General features: G+C 39.2%; 1 protein-coding gene across 1 annotated transcript; it reads right to left on the bottom strand.

Annotated features, from left to right (window-relative positions):
- Nucleotides 1–1,844: 1,844 nt before the first annotated feature.
- On the bottom strand, nt 1,845–8,945 carry bco1l (beta-carotene oxygenase 1, like). The gene is made up of 11 exons (XM_022221059.2): nt 8,823–8,945; nt 7,709–7,837; nt 7,491–7,620; nt 5,929–6,076; nt 5,700–5,847; nt 5,336–5,556; nt 4,077–4,343; nt 3,889–3,994; nt 3,723–3,817; nt 3,033–3,144; nt 1,845–2,949 (listed from the first exon to the last, which is right to left on the bottom strand). The coding sequence occupies exons 1-11, from the start codon at nt 8,884–8,886 to the stop codon at nt 2,795–2,797; spliced, it is 1,575 nt and encodes a 524-aa protein (XP_022076751.2). The 5' UTR covers nt 8,887–8,945; the 3' UTR covers nt 1,845–2,794.
- Between the last annotated feature and the right edge of the window lie 4,337 nt (nt 8,946–13,282).

Here is a 13,282-nt window from a genome sequence, read left to right as displayed (position 1 = left end):
GTTATGTATGGATGTCCAATGCTGCCACAGTTTAAAAGCAACCCCCCCCCCAAAAAAAAAACACATTTTCCTTACATGGTAAAATTTATGTGTGAAACTCCGATGCTGCCCAAATGGCAAAAAAAAAAAAAAAAATCTGACATTTATGTTTAAGTACAGAAGTCCAATGCTAACAAAATGGAAAAAAAGGAACAAAAGTTTTTTTCTTGCGTGTTAAAATTTAAGTATGGAAGTCCAATGCTGCCACATTTTTTTTTAAAACAAAATTTTTTAACGTGTTAAAATTCCCTGCATCATATTTACAGCTAGCATGATGTTCTGAGTTAAAATCCTTGGAATTAACTTTGACTAGAAAGTTTCATAGATTGGCCAGCCATTTTGAATTTGGTTTGAAATGTATTTTCCACTTTGAATACTGTGCATTTAATCCCCCAAATTTGGCTCATCCTCTAGTTTATAAGGTGTTTAAAATGTCTGGAGTCAGTTTTATGGTATTCTTGAACATTTCCTTTTTTTATCCATATAAGGTGATAAAGTATGTGGAAGTCCAATGCTGCCAAAATGAAAAACAAACCCAAAAAAAGACTTATTCTTACAAGTTGAAATTTCCTCCGTTATATTTACAGCTTGCATGATTTTCTGATTTAAAATCCGTGGAACTGACATTGACTTAAATTTTATAGATTGGTCACACCCATATTTTGGCCATTTAGAATTTGGTTTAAAACAGATTTTTTTTTACTTTGTGTTCTCCGTATTTAATCTCCCAAATTTGGCTCATCCTCGATTTGAAGAACGTCAAAATTACTTCAAAAAAAAAAAGTAATTTTAGTGTTCTGCAATATTTTCTCTTTTTTATTGAAGTGATTAGTATGTAGTTTATGGAAGTCCATCACTGCCAAAATGAAAAAAAATAGCATGTTTAAATTTACTGCATCATATTTACAGCTAGCGTCAGGTTCTGATTTAAATTCCTTAGAATTAACTTTGACACGAAACTTTCATAGATTGGCCACTCCCACATGTCGGACACTTTGAATTTAGTTTGAAACGTATTTTCCACTTTGAATTCTGTGTATTTAATCCCCCAAGTTTGGCTCATCCTCTAGTTTATGGGATGTTTAAAATGCCTGGAGTCAGTTTTTTGGTATTCTTTAACATTTCCTTTTTCTTTTTCTTTTTTTACCATATATGGTGATAAAGTATGTGGTTGTATGGAAGTTCATCATCAAAATTTGAAAAAAAAACTTTTTTACACATAGAAATTCCCTGCGTTATATCTCCAGGTAGCATGACATTCTGATTTAAAATCCTTGGAATTAACTTTGACTTGAACGTTCCATAGACTGGCCACGCCCAACTTTTGGCCATTTTGAATTTGGTTTAAAACTTTTCACTTCCTGTTCTTGGTAATGGATTCATCAAATTTGGCTCATCCTCTAGATTAATATATCTGGAGTCAGTTATTTGGTATTCTTTAACATTTCCTTTTTTACCATATAAAGTGATAAACTATGTGCAGAAATCCACACAAAAACATACAAAACCATGACTAGACTTTTTATAAAGAAACTTGATTTTTTTTATTTTGAAAAATATAAAACATTTATTTTCCTGCAGATAATTATTGCAAAAGTACATCTTTGTTTCCTTTCCTATTTTAGTTCCATAAACAGAACTTGTTGAAACCAGAAGAATTCAAAACAAAACAAATCAGAATTTTTTGAATTTATTTTTTTAATAAAAATGGAAAATGTTGGACATGTTGCTTCAAGGTTTTAGTTTAGTTTGAATTTATAACATTTAATATCTTTCTGTGGTTGTTTTGTCCCCTTTCTTGTCAGCTTTGTCCTTTTTGCGTCTGTGTCTCATTTTTGTCATTTTTTTGTCATTTTATTTCTTGTATTTTGTGAGTTTGTCTCATTTTGCGTTATTTTGTATTGCTTTTTTTCATATTGTGTCTGGTTTTGGTTAATTTTGAGACAGTTTGGTCTCCCTGCTGTCATTCTGAGAATAATTAGAGAACAAAAATAGACATTTTTTTGGTTATTTATTTATAAAAATGACAACATGTCCAACATGTTTCCAGGTGTTACCAACCATGGAGATAATGGAGTTCCACAGACTGCAGATATTTAGCTATTTACGGTTTCTATCAGTTTCCACTGTGTGTTCAGCGGAAAACTCCAATTTTACTTCACATTTTAGCTTTTAACAGAAACACGTCGAATTGGTTTTAGTTCTAAAACCGTGTGAACATAGAGAATGTGACGATTCTGCGTTATTTATTAGGTTCTGGTTGATAAATGGTGCTGTAAATGGGGTTCAGACCATTAATTCTTCTGTTAGCATTTTATTCTTTAACACTAAGTGTTTAATATTCTGGAGTTCAAGAACCCTCTGACAACTGACAGTGAAAGTTACCAAACAGAATAACAGAAAATCAGTCCAAACCAGACGTGGTGAGTATCGCTGCTGCTGCCTTGTGCAAATATTGACAACTTCTACAACCCTTTAGTAGTGACGGGTAGAATGAGGAACATTTCAGTCTAAAACACCATTTAACAACCGATTTCTGGGCCTCAGGATGTCATTAAAGCGACGTTCTCATGAGGCCCAGGAGGTTTTTTAGGATTAATCGGCCTGTCTATGGGTTTACCTACAGCATGACTTCCTGTCTTTCTGAAAAAAAAAATCTGTGCAATCTGCCTTAAAAGTGCTTTTAAACTAAATATAAACAGTTCAGAGTTCATGTTATCCTTTAAAAACATTAAAAAATGGACTCCATCACGAATCAAACGACAGCCGGGATGAAGAGTCCGTGAAGGTCCATGTGGACACTGGCGGGGATGGAGGCTCGGGCGATTTCCTCGAAGGTTTTGGCGTTGAGGACGAGCATGAATGGAGAAATGTTGGGATCTGGAGAAATGACGGATGACAGGATGACTCCTGGAGGAAGGAAAACGCAAACCTTTAGAACCACAGAAGGACCGAAAACGTTCCTTTGGTCAGTTCCGAGGCGACGGACTTACCGTCGTCTTCTTCCACGGCGCCCGGAGATGCAACAAAGACTGGCTCCGAAGGGAAGCAGTTGTCCCTCTTCCACTCAATGTGCGTCCTGGTGATGATGTCGAACTTGGCGATCTGTTGGACGGGAGACGTTTAAGTCATGGATTGTTGTCGGTTTGTGTGGTTTAGAGTGAAACATTCCCAACAACTACTGGATGATGATCAAGAAGTTTTGTTGAAACGTTTGTGTTCTTTGCATGATCTCTAATGTTGTCTGTCTTTGGAAGATTCTTGGTTAATTCTTGCATTCGTTTTGTGCCAGTCCAAGAAGTTCAGAGAGAAAACCCTCAAATTGGAACCAGAGTCCTGTTTCATTTAGTAGCCTGGTTTGAACCCTCTAGTTTTGTCAAAGTTAACTCTCCAGTCAAGAGCCAAGAGTCGAAATCTCCAAGGATGAACTTCTGACTCCAGTCAATCCTTGCTAAAGGATTTAAACTGTTTAACGGACCTCAAAAGAGTCCCGTACAGTTGTTTTCCTGTTTCCTTCCTTGGATGTGGTAACCATCTCTAAGCATCTGATTCCTTGTTTACCCTGGGAGGTCTAGAAAGAAACATGGAAACTAGATGGGACAGAAATCAACTGAATGTTATCTGGAGTCCTGTACTGTTTTTGGAGCTGATGAAGGTCAGAGCTTGTTTGTGCTTAGTTTAACCTTGTTGGGATGTGGAGACCACTCCAGCCTGGAGCCGTAGAAGTATCTGTACTTCCTCGCATTGAAGTTGTAGTTGATTCCCGGCAGCTCCAGACCTGAGGAGGAGCCATTTGTTAGATCAGGCGGATTAGACAGGATTTATTATAAATCATGGTGGAAAACAAACCTTCAAACAGAGTGTCTGGCTGGCAGTAGACCGATCCGTTCTCCTGAATCACTGCCTGGGCCGAAGTGTCCTTCAGGGTCACCAGGTTGGATCCTCTTGGAGACTCCTGGGCAACGGACACATGACATTTGTTGGCTAATAGAGCTGAAAGTAAACAAGATTCAGTGTATTTTTCATTCTAGTCATACCTTGTCGACGTTGAGCGGCAGGACAAATCTCTGGCAGATGGGCTGTGAAAAGCTCTTGTGGGTCTCGATGAAGCTGTCGGTTTCCTGCTTCATGTTGTGGAGGTAGAACATGTCGTACAGCTTGCCGTCTTTGTAACTAATCAGGTCGAACACCACGTGGCCATCGTCCTCGTAGGCATTGATGTGGTGGAAAACCACCATGGCATCGCTGTAGAAACGGGTGGAGATCGCCTTTCCCGTCTTTCTGTTGATGACGTGGAGCAAGTTCTGAGAAGGTAACCGTTAAGTTGGTTAGTTTGGCCTTTTTTAGGTGGTACTGAGGTCAAGTTCTTCAAAAAAAATCAAACTCACAAACTCAACCCCAAAGAGATAGTGTTGATGTTCTGTGTCTGTTGATGAACTGAAGGCAGCTGATTGCTAACTTGTTACCTGCAACAGCTTAGCAGAGTGATAATAGGAGTTGTTAGCCTGTTTAGGCGTCCACAAGGAGTACAAGACAATAACTGTACATCTGAATACTTGAACCAGATCTCTGTGCATCTGGACTAATAGAGATTTCAGGTCTTGGACAGACTAGAGCTGGTTTTTCAAGTCTTGGACTGAGATGAAATGTGTTAAACCAGATCTCTGTGGACTGGACAGACTGAAGTAGATCTAAAGGTACAGAGGGTCCTCGACTTACGTTGAAGTTCCGTTCCTACGGCGCAATGTAAGTTGATTTTTGCCGTCAGCGAAAATGTAAACAAAGCCGTCACGTACATCACGATATTGATCAGCTCTTCAGAAAAGTCATGAATACCAGTGACCAGTGCTGTGTAATTAAGCCATGTGACGATGTATTCGTCTGCTCCACTCGCCAGCTAGTTCTAAGTAACCAGTTCTGATGTAACGATGACAAAATGCCGTGAATCGTAAATCCAGGACCTCCTGTACTGTGGATGGATTGAAAGAGATCTCTAAGAGTCTTACAGTATCCTAGTTCCTTTGTCTCTGGAAGAGACTGTGGTAGATCTGATCCAGTGCACCTTGAGAAGATGTTCTTTGAGGGATCGGGGTAGATCATGGTTCCAAACTCAGAGATGACTACAGAACCAAACTTAAAATCTAAGAACCAAGAATAGGACCCTACTTATTGTCCTCATTGGTGTTCCTGTCTTTTAATGTATATTTTGACCTTTATGTGAGAATAGATTTATTCAGTCAGTTTGGTTGCATGAGCTGCTGGAAGTGAGACTAGAAGTTAAAGGTTGAGGCCTTACGATGTCGTCCTTGTCGAACTTAAGGCAGCCCCCCCAGTTGACGCCCCTGAAGTAGGCCGTGGCCAGTTTGACCATGTCCAGTTTGAAGGCCTGTTCCACGAACACGATGTAGTTCTCCGTCATGCCGAAGCTGTGGAAGTAGCTCGGGAACAGTGTGGAGCGAAAAGGAATGGAACAGACCTGCTGCACTTTCCTCAGCGCCGGCTTCTTGTGCTCTTTATCTGGAACAGAAGACTCGGTAAGTACCACTTTAACTTCCTGTCACTGAAAACCTTCAATCCTGAAAACTCCGACACCAACATGAAGCACCAATCTTTGAGGGTTCAGAGTCTTTTGAGGACAAACCAGATGATCACTGTCGTACCTGAAGCGTCTGCTGGGACTTTGAAGATGATGTATTTGGGCCGGCCGAAGCTCATGATGGCGGTACCCATGTTGTAGGTGTTGCCCTCGGCATCATAGTGGGGGTGAGCTGTCGCTAAGTTCAGCGCGATGTGTTTCCTGTAGTTCATCTGGAATGCAGCGGAAATGTTTTCTAGGAGGATCTGAGGAACTTTGAGGAGCTTTTAAGGAGCAGGTGCAGACAAACTCACCTTGCTGACAGTTTCCAGGGTGTCAGGGTCGATCTGGTTGATGTAATTGACCTCGGAGGAGGCGTAGTAGTCCTGACCGTAGCGGATGATGTTGATCAGGTTGTTGTCGGTGAAGTCTGGGATGACATTGGAGAGGTGGGTGAACGCCCTGGTGAGGAAAGACCAAAGGTTCTTCAGCATACACCCTAAATTATTCCTGGCACATCTTGGAAGAATCTGACGGTCTCCCAAAGAGATCTTTACAGATCCTGGATGGACCAAAGTCTTTGTCTCCTGAGTGGACTGAAACTAATTCTCTAGAGGCTAAAGCATGTTTCTGTTTAACTGGAATAAAGTGAAACAGAACAAACTAAACAGCTTCAATCGACTAAAGTTGATCTCAAGGTGTTCTAGATGGACAAAGGAAGATCTCAAGTCTTGGACAGACTCAGTTTACTGCAGTAAACACAATATCTTGAATAGACTAAACCAGATCTCTGGACATTTAGTTGTCATTTTTTGTCATTTCTGACAGTTGTTATTTTAGATGCATCTTTTTGGATTTTGGACATTTTTTGACAATGTCGACTTTATTGTCAAGTCATTTTAGGCACAGTTTCACTGATTTTGGCCATATATTGTCATTCCAGACAATCTTTTAGTCATTATGGATTCAATTTGACGACTTTTTTAACAAGTAACAAAGTTTTAGTCATGTTAGTCTTCTAGGCATTTTGTAGTAAATTTTGGTCATTTTAGGCAAAATATTGAGTCATTGTGGAAACATTCTGGTCTTTTTGTCTACATTTTTTTAAAATTTTGAACAGGTTTTGTCATTCTAAGCAATCTTCTAGTCATTTTGGATAAAGTTTGGAGAAATTCTAAACAAGTTTTTGTCATTTTGTACAATTTTCTTGAGTAATTTAGTGCGAACTTCACTTCGCCTAAATTTTTAAGAAGTTGTTGTCTTTTGGACAGTTTTACAATGTAGACTTTATTTTCAAGTCACTTTGGCACCGTTTTACTCGTTTTGCCCTATTTTGTTATTTAAAACAATGTTTTAGTCATTTCGGTTAAATTTTGAATCTTTTGGGCAAGTTTTTGTGATTTTTGGGCAAATTTGGGTGATTTAGGGAAAGTTCTGAACATTTTCTAGTAATTTTGGATAAAGCTTTTTGTCATTTTTGAGAATTTAGCAGCAACGAGACAGGTTTGGTCTTTTACGACAATCTTTTAGTCATAACTCTTGAGTCTTTCAGTCATTTCAAGCAACCTTTCTAGTCATTGTGGATAGATTTTGAGTCATTTTGGACAATTTTTCAGTCTCTGTTGAAGATTTCTTGTCATTTTGGGCAAATCCATCAATGTTTAGTTAAATTTTACATGAAGACTTCAATATTAAATAATTTTGGACCATTTTCTGAGTCATTTTACATGGCTTTCTACGATGGTTCAGTCATTTTGGAAAGACAGAAGTAGATCTCAAAGTGTTCTAGATGGACTAAAGGAGGTCTGTAAGAGTCTGACAGTATCCTAGTTCCTTTGTCTCTTGATGGGACTGTGGTGGATCTGATCTACTGCACCTTGAGAAGATGTTTTTGCAGGGATCGGGGTAGATCATGGTTCCAAACTCAGAAACAACGATCCTGTCGGCCTTGACATTCTTCTTGTAGGTGTCGCTCTTCAGAAACTTACTTCTGTATGTCACCTCTCCTGAAACAACAAAGTCAACAACCTCAGTATGTTATTCTTTGGTTTCCCTTCACATGCTGAGATATTTCTCTTTCAAACATCCGCTGACCGTTCCTGAAGGTGAAGCTGTGGATGAGCGACAGGCCGTCAAACCAGTGGTTGTACTGGGAGTCTCCCACCGAGAAGAGGCCGGGTCCGTTCCTCAGCAGAGTGCCCTGCAGCCATGACGGGATGGATCCTGCAGAGGGAAGGTAACTACAGGTCACTGTGAGGAAGGCAGTTTTAATTAGGCCCTCATTAAGGAACAGAGGATTTATTTACCCCCAACCTCGTTATCAGCAGTCGTAAATCTAAATGCAAACGATAAACACCGTCCAAAGACTGAAGAATGGTCGCTGATGCAGGAAAAAAAAGGTCAGCGTGCTCCAGGACTGATAAGAAATGTTGTCGTGATGCCACCACCGTGCTTCACTTAATGATAACACCACCATGCTTCACATCATGATGCTGCCTCCACCGTCCTTTACTTAATGATGCTGCCACCACCATGCTTCAATCATGATGCTGCCACCACCATGCTTCACATCATGATGCTGCCTCCACCGTCCTTTACTTAATGATGCTGCCACCACCATGCTTCAATCATGATGCTGCCACCACCATGCTTCAATCATGATGCTGCCACCACCATGCTTCAATCATGATGCTGCCACCACCGTGCTTCACATCATGATGCTGCCACCACCATGCTTCACATCATGATGCTGCCACCACCGTCCTTTACTTAATGATGCTGCCACCACCATGCTTCACATCATGATGCTGCCACCACCATGCTTCAATCATGATGCTGCCACCACCGTCCTTTACTTAATGATGCTGCCACCACCATGCTTCACATCATGATGCTGCCACCACCGTGCTTCACATCATGATGCTGCCTCCACCGTGCTTCACATCATGATGCTGCCACCACCGTGCTTCACATCATGATGCTGCCACCACCGTGCTTCAATCATGATGCTGCCACCACCATGTTCCCTATCAGCACTAGAACAGCTCATATCTGTTGATTGAATTCGTCTCTAAATGTCAGAAAAAGGTGAAAAGTGTCCCAGAGATTTGTGTTTCCTGACCAGAAACCAGACAATCTTCCCATTAATGAATCTGGAGGTGTTTTTATGCCTCCCAGCAGCTCGTACCGACAGACGGAATGATCTCACCTTTAACTTGAGCTTTCACTGGCTCTGGAGTCTCACACCCGTTCTTAGCGATGATCGACTGCATGTCGTCCTGAGATTTCCCAGAGTGCACTGCTCCCGCTGGTTCCAGACTGAGCTCCGCTGCTGCCGGCTGCCGACTTTATCCGTCCGGGAACACAATCCAGTTACATAAGAAATGCTGTGGACTTCGGCCAGACTTTCACAATAAAACACCCTGAGGCATTAACGACCTTAAGACTTTAAGAGCTTTAAACTGGAGCTTAGCAACCAATAACTGGATCATTTTAACTCTCTAGATCACGTTTTAGACACGCTGTTTATTGCTTTATCTTATTTTTGTCAGGTTATTGTCCCTTTGTGTCATTTCTTGTCTTGATTTTGTTGTTTTGTGCTAATTCATATGAGATTTTCATCATTTTGTCTCTCTATTTTGTCATTTTTCTTGATTTTTTGTCATTTGTGTCTCGTTTAGAAGCTGTATTCATCTTCGTTGTGACTCTTTTTTGTCATTTGTGTCTGGTTTGTGTCATTTCTTTGTCAGGTTTCTTGTCTCAGGTTTTATCATTTTGATTCTTTTGTGTCTTGTTTTTGTCAATTTGTGCATTTTTTCAGTTTTTTTTGCATTGTGTGTTTCTATTTTGTCATTTTGTGTTACTTTATGTCATTTTAGTTGTTTTATTGCAGTTTTGTGTTATTTGATGTGTCACTTCTGTTTATTTTTGTCATTTTGTGTGATTTTATTTGTCATTTTTGTCAGTTTGTGTCTTGTTTTTGTCGTTTTATGCTATTTTGTATGAGATTTTTATCATTTTGTGTCTCTATTTTGTCATTTTGTGTTATTTTATGTGTCATTTTTGGTGATTTTTGTCATTTTATGTCTCATTTAGAAGCTGTAATCCTCTCTGTTGTGACTCTTTTCCCCCCGTTTGTGTCCTGTTTTTGTCATTTTGTGTTATTTTATATTTTATGCGTCATTTTTGTGGTGTTGTGTTGTTATGAGACGGGTTTGTTTGTGTACTTTAGCATCTCTTTGTGGTTCTTAAATCCAGATTGTGGACTCTTTTAATGTGTTAACAGCAGCAGAAACACGTCGTGAACGTTCCTCAGAGATAAGAAGCAGAACTTTATTATTATCTCTTATCTAAATGCAGACGGCTGTTAAACTGTAAACTGATTCTCCTGCCTTTAGTCACGATGTTGTCCTGTTCAAACTGTGGAAAATCAAACACAATGACGCCTCTAAATGCATTTTTTATTCAAATATTACATTTAGTGACATGAAAAGCAGCAAATGTTTGACTTTCTGATGTAGAAAAACCTAATTTCAGTGGTTTTAATGAGACAAATCTCACATTTTTCCATTTAAAGCATCAGGACTGGTCTGTGTTTTTGGTTTAAACTTGTATTTTTCTCGATAAAATGATAAAATCAGATAGAAGGGTGTCGCTGTTTGAACTTCAGCCTCCATCTGTAATTAGTTCAATCAGTTTACGGCTTTGCTATCGTAAACTTTCCACGTCACACTTCGACTTTCTGACCGATTTCACAGCTTTATGGTTCAGAGTTCAGGTTTTCAGTCAGCATTTCTGTCATTTACGACCAAAGAACCGTTTTAAGCTTTAAATACCAAACAATCGCTCCACAGTATGATGGAAAAATAGGATTTATGTCTTTCTTTAATGGTTTTCATGGGACATTTCTGTTGATTTTTATCATTTTATGGTTCATTTTGTCTTCTTTCTGTCATTTTATGTCTTGTTTGTGCCGTCTAACATCTACTTTTTCTTCATTTTGTGTCATTTTATGTCAGATTTGTATCATCTGGGGTCTTGTTTTGTCTTTCTGCGTTGTTTCATGTGTCATTTTTGTTGATTTTTGTCAGTTTGTGTCTCATTTATGTCCAGGGGCGGATCCAGATTAATGTTAGTGGGGGCCATAGGGGGTACAACAGATAATTTGGGGGGCCTCTAAAAAATGAAAGCTGCTACCCACCTCTGGCTTTTACAAAGTATTTTTTGTGGGATTTTTGGGCTCTTTAACCCGATAGGAAAGCTGTGTATGACTTTTTCAATTCAAATTCTGATGGACTTGTTTCCTTGTTTCTGTGAATTCCAGCATCATCAGCTGCAGCATCTGCCTGTTATGTAAAACTGGTAAGCTCAACCACAGAATGCTGAGGGCAGTTAAGAGACAAATATTGTACAAGAACAGCTCTATATACAACCCTGTTAATTTCCACTTCTTAGAATGTTTACTGACAATTATCACACCTAAAATAAGAAATAATATTCTGGACTTTTAGCAGCTGGTTCTCAGCTGTAAACCATAAACATCACAGGGTTCTGTGTGCTGATCAGTCTGAATCAAAATGAGTTCTAACCAATACACAGTGAACAACAACAATCTGTGGTAAAATAATCTGAAATGTTCTGTGCAGGAATGTACATTTTAAATACAATAAAATACAGTAAGCAGCACTCTGTACATTTAATAATAAACCTGAGAACAATAACAAACAGGAACAATACTCCATATTCTTCAGTCATTTCATAGTTCACAGCTCAGCAAACATAATGTTCTGCATAGAAATCACTAAAAGCTGCTCTCAGTAATCTTCCACAGTGAGCAGATGTTCTGTGTTGCAGGTCCATGGTCCAGCCGTGGACATAGAACAGTCCCGGGGGGGTGGGGGGTGGGGGGGTCTGGTACCGTGGACTTCCTAGAGCTCCTCCTCTTTCTGCATTCTTCATATGGGATGGAAATAAAGTAACGTTGGTTTAGCACGTCCATCAAAGGCCTGTAGGTGTGAAGCAGGAAGTCCTCCACAGTGAGGATGTGAGGCTCCTCCTCCTCCTTCAGGACCATCTCTGTGTCCAGGGTGTTATTAAAACTGTGTGAAAACTCAGAGATTTCAGGGATCAGAAGGTGGTTTTCAACTTTCTTTGTTAACTTTCTGCTTCAACTTTAAACTAAATTTCCTTCACTAAGCCAGCCCTCTGGACTTCCAGTAAGCTGTGTTCCTATTGGCTGTCCAGGTGGCTGCTTGGTGTAATCAGGAACACCTGAGCAGCTCAGTGTCTTCCTGCTTTATGTCTGCAGTCAAACATTTCCTCTGCTTCTCTTCACTGAACCGGGTTTGGCTCCGTTGCTTTAGTTTGTTCTTTAGGTGTTGGCTTGCAGCTTCCAGCAGTAAAATCCTCTTTAATGTGTTTCTTGATGTGTTTTAGGGCTTTGTACTGGATAGTTGTCTTGGTAAATGTGGTTCTTTAGCCACAGTTAGCACATGGTGCTAATGTGTGCAGTGATTAGTGGATTTGGTGCAGCTGAGTTGTCTTTATCTTGGCTGTAGTGAGTCTTTAGAGGTTTTTGGTTGTTTGTGAACCAACGTTGGTTGTCCAGAAGGTAAGAGTTCCTGTCCTGATTCTCTGTTTAAAGAGCTTCTCTGGTAGGCTGCAGGAGACTTTAGCGTTTGGGTTGTGCTAGTTTGGTTTTTGTACGGTTTCATCTGGACGACTATCTTGAGGCCCCTCCATGTGGTTTAGTGAGGTTTTCTGGAACAGTTCTACAAAGCAACCTGCAGCAGAAGAGACTTTGAGAGTTTTTAGGAAGTTCTGGAGACCAGACTTTAGAGCAGCATGAACATTTGTCAGCAGTTTGAGCAGGAGAAGGTGAGCTTCAGAGTAGAAATGAGAAGGAAACCTTGTTGACCCGTGTGGTGAGGTCCTGTACCAAGAGTTTGAGCAGGTTGTGAAGAGTCTGTAGTTCTTTGGTCTGAAAGCAGCAGAAGAGTCGACTCATTAAAGGAGAAAACAGGAGATATTGTTGGTTCTTCTGTCGCTCTGCAGTTTCCTTAGACTGAATATCAAGTTTCTGTTTTAAATGATTTACTGTGAGCCCAAGAAGACTTCAATAAACTCCTCCATTCCCTGAACACAACACATTTTATTACCATGTTAAATCTTTTTTAAATATGTTTTTGAGTTTTAATCAGTTTTTTCTCTTTGCTTGTGTAGTTTTGTCATCTGTGTGAAAGGTTCTAAACAAATAAAGTTGAATTGATAAACTGAATAAGTGACTAATTCATGATTGTGACAACAGAAGTATTTTATTGTGATTTAAGGGTTTGTTTCATTTTTAAGGTTGGAGTTAAAATCTTGACAAAAATAAAGATTAAAGAAATAAACTGCATTAAAAAAGCAATTCAATGAAAGGAAAAAACAATAAATACAATAAAACTCTTAAAAACAAAATTAAACATTAAATACAATTAAATTTAGATTAAACAGACAAAATATTTAGATAATTAAACAAAAGACACAAAACATGTAATTATGAAATAAAACATTTTTAACAAAATATTAAACATTAAAGATGAAATATTTTAGATAATTAAACATTTAAAAGTACAGTTAAACAAGAAGAATAAACATTTGAAAATACAAAACATTGAATTAGATTTT

The sequence above is a fragment of the Acanthochromis polyacanthus genome, chromosome 22, assembly GCF_021347895.1.
Source record: "Acanthochromis polyacanthus isolate Apoly-LR-REF ecotype Palm Island chromosome 22, KAUST_Apoly_ChrSc, whole genome shotgun sequence".
NCBI classification, from domain to species: Eukaryota; Metazoa; Chordata; class Actinopteri; family Pomacentridae; genus Acanthochromis; species Acanthochromis polyacanthus.
The sequence above is the reverse complement of the archived record's forward strand: the minus strand, read 5'-3'. Positions and strand labels throughout refer to the sequence as shown.